General features: G+C 36.1%; 1 protein-coding gene across 1 annotated transcript in view; it reads right to left on the reverse strand.

The window, feature by feature from the left end:
* Positions 1 to 3,575: 3,575 nt before the first annotated feature.
* LOC113522763 (poly(A)-specific ribonuclease PARN-like) overlaps positions 3,576 to 25,363 on the reverse strand; it is a 36,939-nt gene continuing 15,151 nt past the window's right edge. The window contains exons 12-16 of the mRNA XM_052903575.1: positions 7,859 to 7,887; positions 6,889 to 6,962; positions 6,118 to 6,219; positions 5,056 to 5,139; positions 3,576 to 3,794 (exon numbers count right to left, since the gene is read on the reverse strand). Of these exons, the coding sequence (XP_052759535.1) occupies positions 3,600 to 3,794; positions 5,056 to 5,139; positions 6,118 to 6,219; positions 6,889 to 6,962; positions 7,859 to 7,887 (484 nt within the window). The 3' untranslated portion in view covers positions 3,576 to 3,599. The remainder of the gene's footprint in view (positions 3,795 to 5,055; positions 5,140 to 6,117; positions 6,220 to 6,888; positions 6,963 to 7,858; positions 7,888 to 25,363) is intronic.

Genomic DNA, 25,363 nt, shown 5'->3' on the forward strand with positions numbered 1-25,363 from the left:
CGTATCCCGTTAGCGCAGGCGGGGTTACCATACCATTTTTACCCATAAAAAAAACCCAATAGAGGGAGGCCTATGTTATGCAGTGGACAATTAACAGCTATATGAATGAAACGATTTAGATTAAGGATACAGAAAGAAGACCTGATGAAGAAATCCCATTTGCAGCTAGGGACTTAGTGGTCTGGTGTGTTGACGTTACATTTCTTACTGGCCTGCTAAGTCCCAAGCTGCTCTGGGAACGAGCGTCGATACAAGAACACCAATACTGAAGAACTCCATGGTATGCTTCAATACGACTTATTGAAAATGAAAACAAACGTATAATTGACTCGATCATAAAACAATCTGCTGATGTTCAATAGCCATAAAAGTTTTTATTTTTTATTTTAAATGCTTTTACCTTCTTCAGATTTATCAGCCTTATCGAACCCTGATATCTCATATAAAGTTTTGTCTACTGCCCCTAGTCGCGAAAAGAGAGGAATTAATGGGTGTCAATAACTTAGAGAGATGTTGAAAAATTTCTGATTAGCAATAAAAGTTAAGAATCAATTCAGAAAAAGTAAAAAATCCGTTAAGAATCATCAATAACGATGCTTACATTGTTTCCTATTGTTGTATGTTTTAGATCAATAAAGAATTACTTAATATTTTAATATAGGTATTAGAAATTTAAAGTGTATAAAGTGTGTTTAGAGGGTTCCTGTGATAATTACAACAAAACTTGATTCGTTACACGTCATTTTACTTGACTCGTCAATTGAATACTGCGTGACTCCTTGTTATTATGTATGAATAAAAATACAAAGTAATTTACATTAATACAGCTCTGTGTGTGTGTGCGTGTACGTGTGCGTGTGCGTGTGCGTGTGCGCATGTGTGGGTGTGTGTGTGTGTGTGTGTGTGCGTAGCCATACTTAAGAGTAGGCCGAATGGGCCATGTCCACTCCAGAATTGTCCGGTGCCTCCCCCCCCCCTTCCTCCCTCAGACATTTGTAAGATTACAAATATGCCTTTTTCAGGGGAAACTTATTCTATGAATAAAATTTAGTTGTCTAACAGAGTACTTTCAACCGATTTCAAAAAAAGAGGAGGCAATCAATTCGGTCGTGGGTATTTTTTTATGTTTAATACTTCAAAAGTCCAACATTTATAAACCGATTTGGATTGTTTTTCATCTGAAAGGTTATACTTTCAAATAGATATGTACCATAGATGTTTTATTAAAATCGATTCAGTAGATTAGTTTTTAAATAAAAATAATAATAATATAGATAAATTTACCTTTGCTTACATTATATATTTCTAATTAATAAATGAAAAACAATTTTACTATATGTTTTAATGCAGTAATATTATAATAACTTATTTTACCACGATTGAAGCCTATTTTTTATGGTACAAAGCTTGTTGTATAATCAAAACAAAAAAATATTGAAAATTAGCCAATTATTTTCGAAAATTGAGAGATAATTGCATAACATTTTATCACACATCTGTATGAACGGTCTTAATAAACAAAGCCCTTTGAACGGTCGTCAATTAATGCGGACAAACATATAGGAACCTAAGTTTACAAAGCTTGTAATTGTTCCATACAAGATCACTCTTAATTAAACGAACAGCTGATTGACGCAGCGCTTTGATGTGAGCCGCGACGTGCGCGCGCGCACCTCCCTCATTGTTTTGTAGATCACGATGCGCAAATGAATTAATGCCTCTTTGATAATAGTATTTGTGCGTTAATAAATTAACTTCGCATACCACAATACAATAGCAATAGGCGCAGTAAGAGAAATAAGTACATTATAAAAGTTGGTATTTTATAAAGACTAATTATTGTACAATATTTCAATAAGTACTTAATGAAAATGTAAACGAAAGGAACAGACAATTTGCTAACGTCCAAGTTATAGTACAATTACATAATAAAAGAATGTGTTTCACAAAAAAAAAAAGCGACTTCATTTGTGGCAATACCAGTTATTTCAACGAGATCAATCTTCAATATATCCTTTCATATGAAAAAATATTTTTTAAATCAGTTTACAATTGCTGGTGTTATGAGGTAACAAACATAAAAAAGAAACAACAGAATTGAGAAACTCCTCTTTTTTAAGTCGGTTAAAAAAACTAGTTTAAAAAAGGCGCATACTCGTATGTATTTTTAGATGTTGTTGTTCCACTCCTGATCCCGGGGTGGGCACTATACAAATAAGGGGTGAGGATGGCCCAATGGGGACACCCAGTCCCCATTAACCCTTCTTTGCACGATTTTTTATTGGTGAAATAAATCAAGGTGTTATAATTCAGGTTTAAAATTCAAGGAAAAATGGTCAAAAAAATAAATTTTACAGCTGTTTCTTTTCTGCAATGGACATTAAAAAGGTATCCAGACACAACTTAAAATGAACTTGTTCTTTTATATAATTTTTGGGCATTCAATGTTATGATGGAAATTTCCACCATTATGCAAAGAAGGGTTAAATACACCTATACTCGTATTATGTAAATGTGTAAGAGTTAATAATACATAGGTACAAACAGAGGCGCGTCGCCGCAAAGCTGGGGTTTCTAGGCGGTATGTGCTTCCCACCATGCAATGCCCTTGGAAATCCCAAACGTGCTGGCGACCACTAACATCGACGGTTACCATGGCAACATTGTTTATAGTTATAATTATTACCATTTTTTGCTATTTTTGTAAGTTTATTATTATAAGTTTTATTATTTGTATTTGTTTTTATAAATAATTATAGATATTATATGTTATAATATAAATTAATTTATTAATATTTGTAGTAAGTCAATACTTTATGTGGTCGCTAAGATGACCGGCAAATAACATTTCACATTAGGTGGGTAAACTGTTAATCGTAATTGTAACTAAATATGATGCTACCCACATTTCACAATGTTGCACCAAAAGTAAATTGAACATTGCAAATGAGTGTATTTATGTTTTAGATTGTACCATCTTATGTTAAGTCAAAGGAAGTTTTTAACTAACCACTGAGATACAGGCTCAGCCTAGTTCGGTGGCTAGTAGATGTAACTAGGTGTGAATTGTTATTAAATAAAGAATTATTATCAATTATTTATTTAGCATTCAGAGGCTAATATCTATGAATACATATGTAATATGTTTTTCTCTTCTTTAGTTGATTATGAAAGTGAGTTTGTTACCTTTTAGTGACCAACCAATTGTCATAAAATTTTTTATACACTTAGTTACTTATTTTTAATCGCGATCACACAAAGCGGCAGGGTAACCTAGTAAATGGAGGGGGGAAAGGGATTGTTAGTAATGGAGACTGAGAATCCCATTGCTAGCAATATACCCAACCAGGTCGACCTCCTCGCAGTTCCCCCTGTAAACTATCATGGTTAATTCCTGATGAATTCATCATGATGGGCTAACTGGCCTGTTTTCATTTTCATCTATCACCCTTCACTGGTGCTCCGCAAGCGTATCCCGTTAGCGCAGGCGGGGTTACCATACCATTTTCACCCATAAAAAAAAACCTAGTAAATGGGTGATGATGATAACGACGTAATGTAAATAAAACACAATGTACAGTGAAGTTATCATTTATTGTTTACGCCCAACTGTCGCTCTCCTTGAACACGGCGACGCAGTGCGAGCTACGTGGCTCCGCATCGCCGTTCGCATGCTCTCTCCCGCTTGACCACGCGCTCTTCTCTTCTGGTTCTTCTGTTTTTTCTGATTCCTCTAATTCTGACTCCTCTGATTCTTCTGATTCTGATTCTGATTCTTCTCTTTCTTTTGTAGCCTGTTGAATTGTAATTTGAAATAAATACATAAAAATAAAGGATAACGATAAGTATCCAAGTATTATTTTATTACCCACTGGACATATTTTTTTAATTGATGATAATGGAATGGTAACGTTTACCGTTAGCGCAGGTGGGATCATAAACACTGGTGGAGCACCAGGGATGATAGGTGAGAATGACAAGGTCTTTTTTTTATAGTTTGAAGTGCATTTCTTCAGGTATTCCGCTCTCGCTATTTGATACGGGTAGCGGGATGCCTGTTCTATTGGGCACATAGAGTATATATATTTGGGAATAGAGTGCAAATTAGGAGACATAAAGTGAGATCGATTGGCCTAAGATTGCTACTGAGATAATAGAGTGATCGGCCCTTGATTGGGCAACCCCAATCATCTTCCAGTCGCCCATTTGACGGTCGAAGTCGGCCTTCAAGTACGCGACATGGGCATCTATAATGGGTTAAAGTTACGCAATATACAATTTGTTGAAGAAACTGAAAGGTATAACATTGGTACAGCGGCTGCAGAGTGCAATAAACGGAGAGAATGGTCGACTACCGGACACGCAATCATCCCAAGTGACATGGCTTTTGCCCTACCAATAAGTTATTTTGCCCTACCTTAAACATGAGTCTAGCTACGGCCCTGTTCCATATGCATGCATAAAAATGTTTCACACTAAATCGAGTTATAGGTACTATACAACGAATAGACATATTTAAATTTTAAATACATACATATAATACGGACCAATACAAACAGACTTAGGTACTTGTACACACTTAAAGTCTTACTACAAAAAAATATTTTAAAACACTGTTTATCTAAACAGAAGTTCAACAGAACTAAGTAATTAAATATTGTTTATTTATTTATTGCGCCGTTTATAAAAATAATAAATGCAGTGAATTTTAATAATATTGTTTATTCGGTATAATGATATTTATTTATAATTTTACATGTAAAAAAATACAGATTATTATAATAAAATTTATTACTTTATTATTAATAACCTAGTTAGTTAGTTAGTTACTTACTTTGTTTAGACATAAACAGATTTTAGACCAAGTTTTGTAGTAAGAAGTCGAAACATATTGGGCACCTGTCTATGGTAAGTTTAACTTTATTGGGAAAAGACGGACAAATTATTGTGCAAGACTCGAACCAACGACCATCGGTGAAGACGAGGCGGAGTATCCGACTGGAACCATCACCGATTCATAAGAGCTGGCATTAAATATATTTATATTAAACAAACCTGTATCGATGGTTTCTCTATCTTCTCCTTGGAACTTGAACTTCTTAACCTCTTTTTTGGGGACGGTCCTTCTGTTTGGTCAACCTACGAATTATGGAGGGAAAGGAATTTTATTAATACTAGGCTCTAACACCTCCATTACCATATCATGGGCATCATGAGCGAAACAGTATACTCTGATATTCCATGGTACTGCTCATGTCTATAGGCGACGGTTACCACTTGTTTGCCATTCTAAATTGCGTCCATAAATAAAATATATATATATATATATATATATATACATATATATATATATATATATATATATATATATATATGCCCATGATACCCCCATGCGTTGCCATTCCTAAGGACTCAGATGTTATTCCTCTGTACCCAGTAAATTCACGCCATATCCCACCCTTCAAACCGAAATACAACCAAGCAAACACAGCTGCTTCACGGTTGAAACACGAATGGGACAGAGGTACTCAAGCAATCGACTTTTGTACAAAGTCTCCATCTGGTTCCTGATTAAATTGTCTAGTTTATATAGTTCCTGTGTGGTCCTGCCATGGAATGGGTCACACTTTCCTTTCCCGTGGGTTTCGTAAGAAACGACTAATTGAGCTTTAATTAAACTTTTAATAATTAATTAAACGACTAATTAAGCTTTTAATGGTCAAGGGATGGATAGCAGCATCCTTCTTAGAACATCACCAAAGCCAAACTGCGGTTGCCAATTCGGCAGCCAAGCGTGGCAACTACTGGCAAACCCCTATGTTCCTGAGTTCTATGATCGGAAGTCGACAGCTAACGTCTGATATAATGACGTTGAATGGAGTTCAATGGAATTTGGTACAGTTGGTAAGTTACATCCTAACTTAGCATATATGATAATTTATGTACTGACACGCGGCCGAAGCCACGAAATATAGCTAGCTAGACGTTGCCACACTTAGTTACGAACGCTCTTAAGAGAGTTTACATTTCTGACATATTTATTTATTTATTTATTTATCAGTACATATATGTGTACATGGCGGACTTAATGCTAAAAGCATTCTCTCCCAAACATACCTCGCATTTCACTGGTTCCTCCCTCTCGTCTTGATCTAATGCCTTTGTTGTATTAGTGTTCCTTAGCCGGCTCTTCTTGGATACTGGTTCGGTTTCCTCAGCCTAAATAAGAACATTGGATTTACTTCGAAAATCAACCATATGTGTATTACGCTAGGGACGAGTTTTGAATTACATGGTTAATAATTTAAGCAAATATAACGACTTTTTTTTAATGGATGATAACGGAATGGTATCTCCGCCTGCGCTATCGGTATATGCTGACAAGACACCAATGAGGGATAATAGGTGACGATAGCAGCAGGTCAGTTTTCCCATTGTAACAAATTCCACTAGAATTAACGACGATGGTTTCCAAGGGGAACTGAGTGGAGGTCGACCTGATAGGGTGTATTGCTAGCAATGGGATTGCCATTGCTCCGATCTCTACTAGGTGACCCCTGGAAACTATTATAGTTAAAAAGAATGTTCAAATCGGCTCTGAAGATAATAATAGATTTCCTTTTCACAAAAAAAAAACAATACCTAATTCAATCGTTATTATATAATAATCGTTAAGTTATTGTTATTTTAAAACTATAAAATACTGTACTGGTTTCGATAAATTTTTGTATAGGACCAATCTGAAAAAGTCTAACTTGACTTTTTATCTGAAAGTCTACATTTTAAGACAAAAAAAAAATTTGACGGAGTTCAGAGGAAACAAACATAAGAAAATACAATCAAATTAAGAATCTCCACCTTTTTGAAGTCGGTTAAAAATTAACTCACCTGCAACGTGGAATTATTCTTGTGTCGAAGAACGCTTACATTATTCTTTTTCTCCGACTCCTTATCGTGTAATTCTGTAACAAATTATTATTTTATATTTAATTGCGCACAAAGATTACATATTTTTTTTATTTTTACCAGAGGGAGACTTTGTACAAAAGTCGATTTCTTGGGCACCACTGTCCCATTCGTATTTCAACCGTGAAGCAGCTGTGTTTGCACGACTGTGTTTCCACTGTGTTGGTTACCACTTTCCATCAGGTGGGCCGCCAGTTTAGGGAGTTTTGCCAGTAGATGCCACGCTTGGCTGGCAGGATGGCGAACACAGTTAGGCTTTTAAAAATGTTTTAAGAGGGACGCTGCTGTCAATCCCTCGCCCTCCCTTAGTTATCTCTTACGACAACCACAGGAAAGAGAGGGGTGGCCGGGACGCGAACATTACATTATTATAAATTATTTTGAATCTTTTACGTTATGTGGTGTTAACCAATAATTATCAGAGCAATGTTCATAATCCTAATATTATAAATGTGAAAGTAAATTTTTTTAATAGATGATAATGGAATAGTACCCCTACCTATCTATCTATCTATCTATCCCCTACCTACGCTATCGGTATACATTGGCGGGGCACCAGTGATAGATGATAGGTGACGATGAAAGCAGGTCAGTTAGCACATCGTAATGAATTCCACTACGATTAACCACAATAATTTCCAAAGGGAACCGCTTGAAGGTCGACCTGACAGGGTGTATTGCTAGCAATGGATCAATTAGACTCCATTACCAACAATTTCTTTCCCCCAAAGCTCGCCTGTTGTACATATATATCATTAGTAATTGAATAAGTAATATAGGATCACCAATATTACATATAATGGACGTTTAGTTACTCATTTATTTAATCCACGTATTTTGACTCCATTTAGATTGATTCAAGCATAAATGAGAAAAACTTAATTAAAATTACCTTCATGTACTGCAGGTATCTGCTTGTTTCTGAAACAAAGATAAAAATACTATTGAAAATCTAAAAATAATTAACATTCCTTATTATTATTTTAAATACGCATTTTTATCCGCGTTTTTATCCGCGTAACGGGGATTTATTGATTAACTGGAGCGAAAAGTAACTTAATTTTTTTTTAATGTGTGATATTAGAATGGTAACTCCCACCAGAGATATATATATATATATATATATATATATATATATATATATATATATATATATATATATATATATATACATACACTATACAGGCACATGTAATAGATTATAAGTATGGATGAAAACAGAGGGCCTACTATGAAATGTTTTACAAAATTTCGGAGCCGAGTGAAACACAAATTTGATATTAAAATTACATAATACTTACCGTTTAAAAACATTAAAATATTATTCCTTTGGACTTTTATGGTAGAATTTATAACGAACGAAATGTTAAGCTCCATTTACTGGGCCGATTTAGGTATGAATGAAAACACGAAATTGAGTCTAAAACTTCGGAATTTCATTTAATGGTAAGCCCCCAGATCAGTTAACTCATCGTAATGAATTCTGCAAGAATTAAACAAGATGGTTTCCAGAGCGAACCGCGTGGAGGTCAACCTGATAGAATGTAATTCTTAGATCCATATTACCAACAATCCCTTTCCCGCCAGCCTATCTATACTGTGGATGGAAAAAGAAGAGATAGAATGGTGGATAAAGATGGGCATATTCTTCTCCATCTCAAATACTATGACAATCATAGTAACCAGGCATAACATGTTCCTATGTCTTCGAGGATGGTAACCATGGGCGAAATACCATGGGTGTTACACTATATTATTTTGTATGAACCTACTATTTACATCTATGGGTAATAATTGCCACCTTCCATCAGTTAGGCTGTTGGCCTGTGATCATATAGAATTGTACATAAAAATACTACGTCTGTGCCAAACTTCATAAAGATTATTTTAGATTTTAAAGGACCAAAAAGTAACAAATAAAGTCAAATTTATAATTAAGAAAAATTAGGTGTTATTGAGGAGAGACTTGAAAATTCAAATATATAGAAAAGACTTTAAAAAAGTCGACTTACAAGACAAAATAAATAAATTCTAAAAGCATACTCCTTTAAGAGTAACCGATAGGCGATCGCAATTCAAGTAAGCAATTAAGTGTGAGATTTGATAAAAAAAAAGCGTTCCAGTACTTTGTCCCAGTTTAATTGGGACTAATTGTAGGGACATGCGACACTAGCGCCTCGCATTCACCTGTCGCTAACACGACACGACACTTAGCGCCAAATTGCTTAGACACGGTCACGACCAATGGACAGCAGCGTCCAGTCTGCATTCGTTTTAACTCAGCTCTTCCTTTTTCCTTTTTTTTTTTATACAGTTATTCAACTAAATTGTTTCATAGCACCTAAAGGCAAAAGGCCAAAACATAGATAGCTTTTTAAAAACGTATGCTTGTAAAAAACTGAGTTATAAATCGTTTAAACTATTTTTTCGGTTAAACTCGTTTCTATTTCTAACCCACTGCCGAAGAACAGAGAGTAATGTTGTGTGTTCTACCGCTTGTATAACAGATCGTGTTCTGAGGAATCGTTTAAACTGATGCCCACAGTGAAGTTTTATCATCACCGCTCGCCTTCAACAGGGAATTCGTCCTCACACGTTTGAACCTAGATAGTCGCATACAATACGATTTCAAAGAATTCCCTTCCGCGTACGCTCAAACTATGGAACGAACTCCCTGCCGAGGTTTTTCCTAGAGACTACAGTATAGGATTCTTCAAAAAGGTTATATTAAGGTTTCTTCAGGATCGGCAATGCGCACGTGACACCCCTAGTGTTGCAGACGTCCATAAGCTACAGTGACCGTTTACAATCAGACGAGCTGTATGCTTGTTTGCCTGCCACCTTTGTGATATAAAAAAAGTATTTTGGGTTTACGTACGAAATTATATCCGGATATTAAGCCTAACGTGTAGTCTAATGGGGTATAGTTATATTCATTTTAACTATATCAATTATAAATTTAGATAGGATAGTAGTCAAAAGTATAAAATAAATACAGCAAACATCTTATAATCGACTTACAAAATTTTACAGTCGAATTTTCGCCAATTTGTCCCCATTTGATTGGGACTAATTGTAGAGACATGCAACACTAGCGCCCCGCATTCACCTGTCGCCAATACACGACACTTAATGCCAAATTGGTTAGACTTAGACAACTACTGAACTTGATAGTGACGTCCAGTTAGCTTTTATTTAACCTCTACTTTTTTTTTCTTTTTCGTGCAGCTCTTGAATGAAATTGTTTCATGTCCAATATTATAAACATAATTTCAATTTTATTAATAATTTAAATAACTTTTGTGCAATATAAATTTGGAGCAATAAAGACTAATAATAAACATATTAGTCTATATTGACAACATGTGAATAAAAAACAACAGTTGTATTTCTTGGTCGTTCTTTTCAGCTGAAATTATATTGTACATGGGCAGAAGAGTCATGAAAAGTGACTATTCAAAAATATTTATAATTAAGTTTATTTTAACGCAAAGAAATCTTATTACATATTAACAGCTTTTTAAATAACTGAGCTATGAAATATTTTATTAGGAAATAAAAGTAATTTGTGTATGTACGAATAAATAAATGAAAACTCTATTGTATCCTTCAAAGAAAGATACCGTTACATAAAAGAATGTAGGTAAATAACGTTACAAAAAGCAAGGTAAAGAGGTAACAATGTACGATATTATTGCTAATAGCGATCTCGTCAAGGTAGAGATAGGTAATATATAGTAATATCTATATATTGTAGTTACAATATCTGTTATTCAATATATAATATCGAAAAGAAGAACTCGCTCTTAATGAATACTGACTGCGACTGGTATGAGCTATATCGCAAGGGGTGGTCATCAATGTACAGAAGATGGGCGAAACAGTATACTCTGTTATGTCCATGGTACTGCTTATGTCTATAGACGACGGTTATTACTTTCCATCAGGTGGGCCGTCAGCTTGTTTGCCATTTTAAGTTGTATATATATATATATATATATATATATATATATATATATATATATATATATATATATATATATATTAGATATAACCACCCATCTGTACTTCCAGCCAATCTTACAATGGAGAGGAGTAGTATATATATATGTAATTATTATGTGCGTATACTTTCGTATATAACATCGAGCTCATCTACTCATAGTCTAACGTCCAATAGTCCATAAGTTCCATCACATACAGATAAGAGAAATATCCATCGCATCCAGCTAATCTGGGAGTTTCATCAAGGAACTGATAACAAGCTTGTGCCTTTGCTATTAACTCTTCAATATTTATATGACTCTTCATTAAAGTGACTAATGTCAGATGAAATGCACGTGGCATACGCTATTTATCAAACACATCATACCGTATAAGGCGTGCGGCGCGCCTGCGCGGATGACACTTATTTAAAGCAACATCTGATTGACTTGTAACTCGGATGTTTTTGTCCACAGCCGCTAATAAGCTCTGTTCCCGCCATTACATTGTGCCACAGATTACATAATAGTTACTATGTGCGTACAGCGTACACATACACGGTCATTTCACCTATTTGACGATTCAGTTTTTCTAAGATTATCTCTGTCAGTCGTCGACATAAATAATAAGTGCCGGACAGGATAATAACACTCGTTTTTGCAATTTTTTTTTTTCGCAAATGACAAACAAGCTGGCAGCCACCTGATGGAAACCGTTGCCTGCAGCCATGGCCAACAATTACATTACATTATACAGATTACACTATGACACCTTTCGTTCGTTGCCATTCCTAAAATTAAATTGTAGGGAATTGCACATTTTTTCGTATAGAGAAATAAACCCGTAACATTCATTATATGGTAAAAAGTTATTTAAATAGTCCCCTTATGAACCGCTAAAAATTATAAGTAGATATCTATATTTTTACATAAATAGTAAACAAGCATATAAGCCTTTATCATGGTCTATAGACACTAGTAACACAAAGAACGATGTGCTCGCTGACGGCACTGAAGAAACCATTTCACACAATTTTAAAAACTTGCGTTGGGAGCTCATTCCAATGTGCAACAGATGGTATTCAGAAATCTCCGAAATCGACTTATGTTTTTATTACTTTAAGAGTGAACTTCATACAGATGGCAGGCAATGCAAGATATTCCGAGTTCTAATTGGTTCCACAAGAGACAGGCTACTATTTTATAGTTACTTTGAATAAAGTTAAAACAAATTCTTTGCCTAGTGTGGGGTCATAGCTATATTGTACCATAGGCTAATTTTGTTAAAGAAAATAAAGATATTCTTATTCTTATCAATAGTACCTGACGCATTATACACTAATTTATTACTAGTGTATGAAAACAAGAAACCGACCGCAGAAACTGCATTTAAAACATAAAAGCACCTTGAAGAGACAACTTAATTTAAATAAGTATGTATTCCCGTGCTTAATTCGTAAGCGACTTCAATATAATATATATAAATCGCCAATAATAAAATATTCTATTAATTATAATATAGTGCGAGGATTCAGATTTATTATTACTAAAAAAGAATTTATGTGATTCGTAACTTCAAAATTCGGAAGCCCATATTGTCTATGTATCTTGAAAAGCAATCTAATTCAAAATTCAAAGAAACAAATATGCAAATATATACAGCAAACAATTTAAGGTAATAATTGCTTGTACATTTAAATCCAGCGCGATCTCACATCAGCCTAACATTGTGAGGCGGTTACCTCACCGGACAACGCTTCCCGTTGTCCATTATACGCTATTTTTAGCGGACTTTCACCGCTTAAATCTAAAGCTCGTGTCAGGAAGGGCCCTAAAAGGGGAAATATGGGAGTTGTCGGTTGTAACCTGATCTGAAGTTACGTCGGTTTCGGCGATGTTAACGTTTACGATGACTCTGTAAATCGCTACTAGTATTTATCGTTTGTCCGCTATTCGACGACAAGTCCGTGGTGGCGGATAAAACACGGGTGCGTGCGCAGTTTACATGCGGTCAATATGAAACTAACCTACGTGGGTTAATTTTTTGCGAATTATCCAAAGCTTTTCATTATGTAGATATTATTTAAATATTTCCTTTCACGGCATTGAAGAATGAAGAACACTCAAAAATTCATTCTACTTATGAATTAAAAAAGGTACAATTTAACAGATCTTTAGTGCGAATAGCAGTATCTCAAGGGTTTATTCTTGGTCCATTTCTATAGTTAGTTTATATAAATGATACCTTACCATTATGAAAAGGATACCTTTTCACCAATATGGATGTGACACATTACAATAAAGGGACCAAGTTATCGCGTTTTAATAACGCTATCGTACAAACGGCTCATATATTTATTTTAATTTTATAATAAATAAAAAAAAATCTTTCAATTGAAAAAAAAGAATATGAAAAAAAGTAGTCGCACTGAATCTGGATCATGAGAAACATTTACTAAAAAAGCCTATCACTAAACGATTACATAAAGACAATGCAAAACATGCGTTTCTGTATAAAAAAAAAAGAAAATTCTAATTGTAATAACACTGTATAACTGTAATTTAATATATTGTTTTAAACTTAAATAATAAAGTTGGCATGTAAGCCTAGCATATAAGAAATCTCCCAAACGGTCGTGTAGCGCGACACCGAGTCGCGTCGCTGCGTCGGCCGTGTCGCGTACGCGGTCGTACGCACTTATTTATTTTCAAGCAAGATAAAAAAGAAGCGAAGGCACTTTGTCATTCTGCTTACAGTGAAGTACAAAAATAAGACAGGATAACTATGTTAGCGGTAATACCAGTTTAAAACGAACAAAACAAAGATAACTCAAATGGAGTTTGCGTGTAACACCTTAAACCATATCGCCATAATTATAAATAAAAAAAATCATTAATTAAAAAAAAATAACATACTATAGAAACCAGTCAATGCATTAGCAAATTAGAAACCTATATTTATGTAAATGAAAAGTAAGATGACAGTCCTTTGATGAAATTTCTATTGCAGAATATACTGTAAATGTATTTTGATTACAAATGTTTGTATTTCTTTGAAATATCGACATTTAATTTCTGTTATTAATGTAAACTCGCTTAGCAAGATAGCAAAGAGATGTAGGTATGAATCCTATTACATCGAGTCGTTGGAACCTAAAGTTTCGTTCTAACCAGTTCGTCTGTTTTATTGCTTTTCGATTCCTCACCTTTTCGCTACCTATACTTCTTCCAACCCTTAATCCTAACACTATTTAGGGCCAGATCTTCTTACACAATGGTGCCAAGACACTTGGTTCTGGGTTGTAATTGCAGCTAGGTTTCGTGCTTTCGTCTCCTTCTCAATATTGAACCACAACGTAGCAAGAGTTTTTCTTTTCTCAAGTGCTTCGTAAGAATATTCACAAGTTTTTTTTTTTTTGGAAAAGCTATCATTCCTTCTTATAATATGACCATACCATCGAAGCCTGCTTTCTTTTAGTTTATCCAACATTGGTACAACTCCGAATGATCCTCTCACATGCTCACTGCGCGTTTTGTCCACCCGAGTCACAATTTCCTGTGCCTATATGACTGCTTTAAAATACGAGCCGAACCAATCCATCTAATATGGAAATACGAATTACCGAGCCTTCAACCTGAAGCATTAGGTTTCCTATCGGACGACACGTCGATTTCACACAAGACGGCGGTACACGGCCCCGTGATCCGATCCGACAGCATCGCGCGACGGTCGACACCGACTGAAAGCGGCCCCAAATACGTAAACCTCATGTCGCGCTCACAATTTGCCCCGGACGCGTCACTCAGTATAATTGGCCGTTACCGCCATTAGCTAATGAGATAGGACGATAGCATCTTGTCGGCAATCGGCGGCTGCGCAAAGCGATATATTCAATACGCAGATACCAATCTAATAGAAGAGCTGAAGGATGGGAACTGATGGATATGCTAGACAGTACGTTTACAAATATTGACAGAAATTGTATGTAAATTAACGCAATGGTAATTTTAGGTACGCCAGAGGCTTTCATGTCTGCGGCTTTGAATCTTTTGGTGCTCTCTGCAAAGGGTTTAACCCTCACTTGATTAGAATATAGATGTAATGACTTGTAGTCTTGATAATGACACAAGTGATACAGCTGAGTATACTCTAATTTAATGTCACATTAGCTTTCTATATTTTATTTTCTAAATAAAATCCAAAATTTTGTTTTTCGTTTTCCCCAATCTGCTATATTTTATAAATTAAATAAATTCAGAAAAAATAAGAAAGCAACTCAAAATAATTTTAAAATCAAAACGAAAATTTAAAATTAAATCCTTGCATTTACCAATTCCCGATATTTTTTACAGAAGCCTTCCCTTTCCCAAGCGTTTTGTAGGGACATTCACGAAAGTTTTTACAGAAAAGCTATCGTCCCTTCTCATAATATGACCAGATCATCGCAACCTGATTTTTTTTAGTTTCTCCAATACTTTATTTATCTAGCTATTTAACTACGCCCAAACGTCCAATCCAGTGAAGCTAGTTCAACCGGCGTCACTCGTCTGTTAGGTGCCTGATGACGACAGCGAGCGAGCGACAAGACGAGAGGGATTTAACTCAGCGCGCCAGTCTGTCGGTGTCTGGCCGAGATCTGATACGCAATGTGCGAAGCAATTGACGACCTGTCTCTGGTACGCAAGGTGCTGTATGTGTATACCTGTACTTCATTTGATCTTAGAAATCTTGTATGAACTTTGATTTTTAAGTGATTTTCAAACAAAAAACTCTTTTTTGTACGAATAATAAGGGAATGGTAATCCCGCTTGCGCTATCAGTTTACGGTAACGAGTACCAGTGAATGATGATATGTGAAGATGTAGCGAGAAAATCTATTTACTATGCGAAAAAATATGTGTAAAAATACATAATTGCTTTTTTAAGGAGCCAGGTACCTTAGGACAAAGATCTTAAATACGCCAATGGGCATGGGTTTATTTAAATGTTTGGCCCATATTAATCTTGTGACGATTAAGGTCACAAACTTTCACATTGATTAATTTATTATTATAATTATTAGAGCCTTTAACTATTCACTGCTGAACCTAAGCCTTCCGTATAAGGCAAGTTTTGCCAGTAATTGCCACGCTTGGCAAGCGGGTTGGCAACTGCAGTTAGGCTTTTAGAGATGTTTTAAGAGGAACGCTGCTGGCCATCCCTCACTCTCCCTTAATGGACTCTTACGACACCCACGGGAAAGGAAGGGATGGGCTATTTATTCTATGCTGTACCTACATGGTGATTGATAATATTAATAGAATATTTAAAAGTAGTTGGTGAAGAAAGATATCTATTATATAGATAGCACCACCTATTACTAAACAAAACATCCAATACTCTAAGTTGCAATGAGCATTAGTAAAATAAGCTCATCTATGTAAGTACTGCGGATGACCGTAAATTAAGGCCCTCCCATGTCTTGTTAGCTCAGAGTCCAATCTACAAGTGCGACGCCGGCACGTAGGCACGGCATTCTTCGGGCCGTAGCACAACAGAAAACTTATATACACTCGTTAACCGGTAGTGTTTTAACAATAAATTGCGAGCGTCGTCGGGCGGCGCCATTAGTACAACGTCAGGATATAAAACGGCCGCTGCTCCCGTACGCGTGCACATGATATTCATTTTAATAGATGAAGCAAATGTATAAACATTTAATTTCACTTGTCACTTGTGTTAGTTATTATAGTTCACCAGAGAGAGACTTGTCTGTATGGACACCTTCTCATCCTATTTCTGCCGCATGCTTGTGTTCCGGTTCGGAGACTGAGATATTATGACAGGGAAATTACAAGATTACTCAAAGATCTTTATGTCACAAAGGTCGACAATGATATATCTAGTATTTTCCATTGCTGTATAAAAGCGTCCAAAAATAAAACTTAAAGATAAATTTTCTTAAATTTGTATTTCCTTTTTTTTATATGAATATCATGTATGAATTCGAAATTTAGTCGGATTACGAGCACAGATTAAATAATTGTTGCTGTGCAAAGTGCAACTTGACGATTTTCACATACGAGCACATAAGACAATAGACAGTCAAAATAGGCGCTGTTGCGTCATCTATTTTTACTTTAAATCAATGTCTTTGAGGCAAGCAATGTTTATCGTGGTCTTTTGTCTCCTGCGCGTGTGCAAATGATGTGTGCTATCACAAGACTAATGTTGCTTGCTCGCTTCATGTGAGCTTCGTACAAGTTTACTGTAGAGTACAATATGAAAATACTATAAATAAATTCAACAAGCAAATCAGATGTTGAATACTCATCCCACGTTTGGGATGATTCCACCCAGTATGAGATGAGTAGCCTTGACTCGAATCAAAAATGTTTCAAAAAATTCGAATTGTAGAAGCTTTTTTTTTTACACCACTGAGATGGCAAACAAGCATACGACCCACCTGATGGTAAGTGGTTACCGTAGCCTATGAACACCTGCAATACCAGAGGTATTACGCGTGCGTTGCCGACCCTGAAGAAACCTCTTTACCCCCCTTTTGAAGAACCCCATGCTGTAGTCTCTTGGAACAACCTCGGCAGGGAGCTCATTCCACAACCTGAGTGTTCGTGGGAGGAAATATCTCTGAAACTGCGCAGTACGCGACCAGTGAGGCTGTAGGACATGAGGATGAACTCCCTATCGATGGCGAGCCGTACGATGGTAGAAAGTGACTGTAGGCATCATAGTGAACAATTCCTCTGAGCACAATACATTGTACAGGCGGTAGAACACGCAAAGCTAACTTTTACCCACGACTCCATCTACATGTCCGGAATATGTTCACTGATCGCAATAAAAAGTAGTCTATCCTTCTCCATACCATATGGTACTTGTATATTAGATTTCATTGTGCTTGGTTAAGCCGTTAAGGCGCTAAAATATTTATTTATATATATTTATGGAGGAAGGGATTGTTAGTAATACGGACTATCAATCCCATTGTTAACGAGGTCCCTATCAGGTCGACCTACCCGTGGTCCCCCTGGAAACCATCGTGCTAAACTCCAGGTGTATTCATCACGATGAGCCAACTGACCTGCCTTTTCATTCTCACCTATTATCCCTAATTGGTGCCCCGCCACCGTATACCGATATCGCAGGCGGGGTTAGCATTCCATTATCATCTATTATATATATACATATATATATATATATATAATAGATCTATCGGTATACGATGGCGGGGCACCAATTAGGGATAATAGGTGAGAATGAAAAGGGTGAGAATATATATATATATATATATATATAAATTATGAGTACACGATTTAATATTACTGCGATATTCTAAAGTTAGTCTTATTACTTGAACCGTGTTTAAATTTCTGTACCCAAGTACAAATCTAAGATGACAGCCGGCTCGAAGCGGAACGCTCGTTCGTCATACTGGCTCACCTCGCATCGCTTCACTGCATTATCTCTAACGGAATAAATGATTGAAGATAACACTTGGACCAATAATTCATATTTATATAAGCGATTAACGTATGATCCATGTGCATACATCATACCTACGTCTGGGACTAAGATAAAGCACAGAGTTTAATTAAAATAAATATCCGCTAGAGGGACACATATGACCAATCAGAGATTTAAATAGATGATAAATATATATAACATATAAGTATAAATAAATAAATAGTCTGTGTGTTAATTTTTACCTTAAACGAGCTCTTCGTAACTTCATAAGCATCAAAAATAGGATTCGAATTCAAATTCGATAATAATTTATCGAAATATATTTTTAACCCCTGTGTGGGTGTAGTCGCATATTTCTGTAGAATAAAGTTTCTTTCTTTCTTCTTTCTTTCAAATAGTCCACTTCTAGATGGCCTATCAAGTTGGTGGATGAAGGGATTATTAATAATGGGGATTGAAAGCCCATTACGAGCAATACACCCTGTCAGGTCAAACTCCTCGCGGTTTCCGGTGGAAACTATCGTGTTCTATTCCAAATGAATACATCACGATAGACTAACTGACCTGCTTTTCCATCCTCACTTATCACCCCTCACTGGGTGCCCCGCCAGAGCACGCGTGCTTACCATTCCATTATCATCCATTTAAAATAAAAGACCTATCAAGCTAAAATATTTTACCAAACCGAGAACCAAAGATTGATTACTTTGTTACGGTTGGAAGCAGTACTAATTAAATCTGAAGTCGTCGATTAAGAATACTGATATTATATTTGATTGACAATTAAATCACTATCAGTTTTGACGTTGAAAACTGACAAAATGTAGATCTCGGGGGAAAGGGATTGTTAGTAATGGAGACTGAGAATCCTATTGCTAGCAATATACCCAACCAGGTCGACCTCCTCGCGGTTCCCCCTGGAAACTATCATGGTTAATTCCTGATGAATTCATCATGATGGGCTAACTGGCCTGTTTTCATTCTCATCTATCACCCTTCACTGTTGCTCCGCCAGCGTATCCCGTTAGCGCAGGCGAGGTTACCATACCATTTTCACCCATCAAAAAAAAAAACAAAATGTAGATATCATTTTACCGCGTTTAATTAAGTTATACTATAGACTCGTAATAGCAGTGCGGTCCCGGCATAGAATAGGTCATTCCTTCCTGTCCTGTGGGTGTCGCAAGAGGCGATTAAGGGACCTTAATGGTAGAGAAACGGGCAGCAACGTTCCTATCACAATATCTCTAAAAACCTAATTGCGGTTGCCAACCCGCCCGCCAAGCGTGGCAACTACTAGCAGAACTCCTCTTATGGGGAAGGCTTATACTCAGCAGTGAAAAGCTAACATCTGATATGAAACGACTCATAATACAAATAAAGCTTCATAATATATACGACGTTGATGCATAAAACTGGCGAGTTACACGAAAGTGTACCACCAATAAAAGCATGCTTCACGTGCAATGATATCACGTGAAGCATTGTTATAAACCGCAAACGAGTCGGCCCAACATTAACACGGTTCCATCGTCACGAACTGTTAAATCACCGTACGGAACCAGCCGCTATCGGCGGCGGGCGCGACTGACCTCGTTCGAGGCGCGTGCGCACCGCGCCGTCAACTTAAAAAATACGGTGGCATTTTCAGAAGGGTTCCGTATAATTTGAACAGTCATTTACGATCGTGAATTTTTCTAGAAATATTTTAATAAAGTAGAATGTCCGAATAATTTCCGAATTCCGTATAATCGAAAATCCGGATAATCGATTTCAAAGTCAAATCAAACAATACATAATTAAATTTTAATATTTTTTTTTTATTATGTAATCCATTATCTTTACATTATAAAGATAATGGATTACATAATACCTATTTACTCAATTAATACACGTTACAATTTCTAAATTAGCGCCGTGAAGATCAAGTCCGGATAATCTATGTTCGGATAGTCGAAATTATCTGCACTAATATTATAAAGAGGAAAGATTTGTATTTTTGTGTGTATGTATGTTTGTAATGAATATACTCAAAAACTACTTGGCCCATTTCAAAAATTCTTTCACGATTAGAAAGCTACATCCGTCCTGAGTAACATAAGCTATATTTATTGCTAGAAAAGATTAGGGATCCTTACTAAAACTTTAGTAACGTAACTCAAGGTGTAAAAAAAATGCTATAAAATATGTTTCGTCGCGTGCGCTGCGGAAACTATTGGTGATAGAACAAAAGTATGTTCTACAATATTGAAGAAAATATCAATAACTATAAAAAACTTCCCGATACTATATGCCCAACTATTATTGTTATGTCACAATTATTACTTTTTAAAATATAAAAATGTCCACCCGTGCGAAGCCGAGACGGGCCGCTAGTACTGTATAAGTATACTAGATTACCCGGTAAACATTATGGCCCCTATTTTTCTTAGCCCTATAAACACTCTCCTAATTCATAAATTGGAGCAAATAAGATTAATAATTATTTTTAAAACTTATCCAACAATTGTTTTGACTTCATCTAAAAGTTTTCTTTAGAGGGAGCACGACGTGGAAGTTAATAAGATTCCGGCATTTACGAGTAGACAATACCTAAACATTTACAATATTACAATAAATTCGGTCAAATTCCATTTCGTAGGTTAAGGTGAACAAACACCATGAGTCGATTGCTTGGATACCTCTGTCCCATTCGTGTTTCTACCGTGAAGCAGTTGTGTTTGCATGGCTGTGTTTCGGTTTAAAGGGTGGGATATGGCGTGAATTTACTGGGTACAGAGGAATAACACCTGAGTCCTCAGAAATGGCAACGCATGGGGGGTGTCATGGGCGAAACAGTATACTCTGTTATGTCCATGGTACTGCTCATGTCTGTAGGCGACGGTTACCACTTTCCATCAGGTGGGCCGTCAGCTTGTTTGCCATTCTAAGTGGTATAAAAAAAAATAAAAAAAAAACACGAGATTTTTATATACTACGATGTAAAAACTGTACAAAAACGTATTTTATAGAATATCTATGAAATACAAAATATATACATAAATAAATATGTTCACGACTAACCCTAATGGGATAGTCAGAGACATTTGTCGGCTGTTGTCGTTGTAGATTTAGATAAAGAAACATAGAACAAACAAAATCATTACACTCGAGAATAACAGTGACCAATTTTACCAAACAGGTAACAGGTTGGACGAGACACGTCTATAACCATTCTTATTGTAAGGGAATAAGGTACACATTTCATATGATCAGATAACCTGCAACGATTACGAGCAGCGATACACACAGTACAATGACGTGTGTGCAAATCATCCAGGCATCTGTTTGTGGCCTGTGGCACTCGCGAAGCCATGTAAATTGTCTATGCGCCTCACAAACACACCCACTCTCGTGTTATGAACACATAACTTTGGCATCATATTATATTTGTGAGAATATTGGTATTGGAAAATTATTCTGATGATTTTATCTAAAGAAATGAAGTCTGATTTCTTTTTTATTTTACGTACAGCTGCATAGAATGTATAATTGTGTATGTGTAATATGGATAACGGTATATTAAAACATACTAGGTTTTTCTTCCTATTTTTTTCTTCTGTAATCGCACAAGAACCGTGTAGCTACGGCATAGAACAAGTCACCCCTACCTTTCCCTCGAATGTCGTAAGAGGCGACTAAGGAAACTTAATAGTCGATTCTGCCCATGCAGAACATGTCCCTCTAAAAACGTCAGCAAAGCCTAACTACGATTGCCAATCCGCGTGGCAAGCGTGATAACTACTGGAAAGCCCTTCCTTTAGGCCTATGTTCAGCAGTTGACAATAGATAGCTGATATGAAAAAGGACCAAAAAGGACAGATGGAACAAAATTTGTACATCTTGACTCACTGTAAATCGTAAAAGAGGTCGCGTCAGTCCTCTTAAGCGATGGAGAGATGATCTTTACCGATTTTATTTCTATTATTATCTATATCATTAGGCGGCGACCATGGGAAATGGAAGCTGTTGAAAAGAGGTCTATGTCCAGCTGTGGGATACCACAGTATGATGTAGGGGCACAAGATCCTTAAGGGCAATACCAGCTACTTTCTACCACTCTATCGATTTTTTATTTTTTCATCATATTTAACTTATACATAGATTTGTAAAATTTGCTAATATTATAAAAACGATAGACATAAATGTAAAAGATATTTCTTTAACGATAATAATAGTAAAAAAAATTTGTATATTTGTTTTAATCTGTTTCTAAATAATACCATACAACTAATAAAAATTGTATTACCTATAAAGTTACACGATTATTCTAAACGCTGCGCTTGCGCAAAATAAGGAAGAATGTTTTAAATTAAAACGATAAACCACTTAACCTAAATGCTAAGTAAATGAGAATAAAATATCATCTCACTTGTCTATGGTATGCAAATGTAGTTGCGCGGGCGCATTAAAATGCAAGATGGCGGAAGCGCGCACGCGAGGTCGCGGGGTCGGCTGTATCGCCACGCGCCATTGTCCGAGCTACTGAGTAGTGTGACCACGTGTGCGCGGTTACAGAAGACTCCCGGAAAATAGGTTCACATTACACGCGTGTTATGTTACGAAATTATTAATTGGATACCTACATGTTGTAAACTGTTCGTGCACGATCTGAAATACGAGTGGCGAGATTATAAAAGACCCTTAATAAAATACTCCGAGATTTACAGTATACTAGCTGACCCGACAAACAGTTTTTGCCTTCCACTGTCACCTATCAAGTCAATTTTTTCCTATAAGGATAAAAACATCTTATCTCTCAAGTTAAATCAAATAGTATATATTTACAAAATTCCATTAAATTCAGTTGAGCAGCTTCGGAGATTAGTTAGGTTAGTGTAAACAAAGATCTGATTTATAGATGTGATTTTTATATATTGGAAAATAAAATATTCGTAACAAGTTGAATTGTTTTGTTTAATTTATATAAAAACTATATTGAATCCAAAGCAAATATTTAAAATATCTCTATTTGTTTATGATCTGATTTTATTACATTTTCACAAGAAGGTATTCGCGAAAAATATTTTTTACGGGATCACAATTAAAGTTCTTTAATTTTCTATATCTAAGCCACAGACTACCAACTGAAATGTTTCGAAAGGCAAAATTACATTATAAATGAAGACTGGAGATCTTTCTTAATTTTAAATCGCTTACTGACTAGATAAATACAATAGCAATAATTAATTGCAGAGGAAAATTAAAAAATGTCCATACGACAAAAGAAAGCGTGGTAACATGAAAGCTATCTTCTCACGATCCGCAGTAGTATCTCAGCGTACAATGGCGAAACCTGCACTAAAACTACCCACATTCAAACACTGTATTTCCACAATAGAAAATTATTTAGGTAATGAAGTATTCCACTTATTCGGAATATCTGAGCTTAAGATGGAGAAACGTAATGCGAACTACTCATTCACTCATTTGCTGTTATCTTCCTTATAAGTACTCGTAGAATATGCATAAATATAAATGGAGTCTAATATATAAATAAATAATAAATAAATATATACGGACAAAGTCACACAGATTGAGCTAGCCCCAAAGTAAGTTCGAGACTTGTGTTATGGGATACTAACTCAACGATACTATATTTATAATAGATACATATATAGATAAACATCCAAGACCCAGGCCAATCAGGAAAAGATCGTTTTCCATCATGACCTGGCCGGGGATCGAACCCGGGGCCTCCACGTCGCAGGCAGGCGTGTTGACCGCTGCGCCACGGAGGACGACAAATATATATAATAAATATATATCCAATGATAAATTAGCAATCCGCCCCGACATTAGTTGCATTATGCAAATTTGCATGTATTATGTAAACAAACCTTCCATAAAAAATGTGTAAATGACAGTAAACCTCATATTAAAATTTATTTCGTGGAACATAATAATAATATCATATTTGACACAGAGAAAATACTTTTTTTTAATAGATGATAATGGAATAGTAACCCCACCTGCGCTATCGATATACGCTTAACGGAGCACCAGTGAGGGATGATAGGTGAGAATGAAAAAGCAACTCAGTTAGCTCATCGTGATAAATACATCTGGAATTCAGCACGATGGTTTCCAGGGGGAATCACGTGGAGGTCGACCTGACAGGGTATAGTAACTTGCAATGACACTGGTAATAAGGGATTGTTAGTAATGCGGACTGCATTACTAACAATCCCTTCCCCCAAAATAGACGCTAATAAATGCAAAGTATAAAATACCCAAATAAGTTGCCGTGATGTCCCAGCACAAAAAAGGCCATCCCTTCCTTTCCCGTGGGTGTCGTAAAACGAAACTAAGGGAACTTAACGGCCGAAGGATAAGCAACAGATTACCTTAAAACATCACTAAAAGCCTAACTGCGGTTGCCAACCCGCCTGCCAAGCGTGGCAAAACTTGGGTTTGATGGGTGAAAATGGTATGGTACCCCCGCCTGCGCTAACGGGATACGCTGGCGGAGTACCAGTGAAGGGTGATAGATGAGAATGAAAACAGGCCAGTTAGCCCATCATGATGAATTCATCAGGAATTAACCATGATAGTTTCCAGGGGGAACCGCGAGGAGGTCGACCTGGTTGGGTATATTGCTAGCAATAGGATTCTCAGTCTCCATTACTAACAATCCCTTTCCCCCCGGCAGTGGACGGTTAAAGGCTGACATGATAAAATACCACAAAGAACAGACATTTTAGGTAAATGTAAAATACAAACTAATATTAGTAAATATATACTAATAAATATTAATGTAATGTAAGTATATTCATAACCAGAACAAATTGTAAAATAGTGCCAACACCGTGGTGTGAGGACCTGGTGATCTGTAACACAGGTTTATCCTACTTCAGACACCAGTTCTTCACAATACATTAAATTATGTAACCTACAAAAATAAATGTAT

The sequence above is a fragment of the Galleria mellonella genome, unplaced genomic scaffold (assembly GCF_026898425.1).
Source record: "Galleria mellonella isolate WM207_F2 unplaced genomic scaffold, CSIRO_AGI_GalMel_v1 utg139, whole genome shotgun sequence".
Taxonomy (NCBI): domain Eukaryota; kingdom Metazoa; phylum Arthropoda; class Insecta; order Lepidoptera; family Pyralidae; genus Galleria; species Galleria mellonella.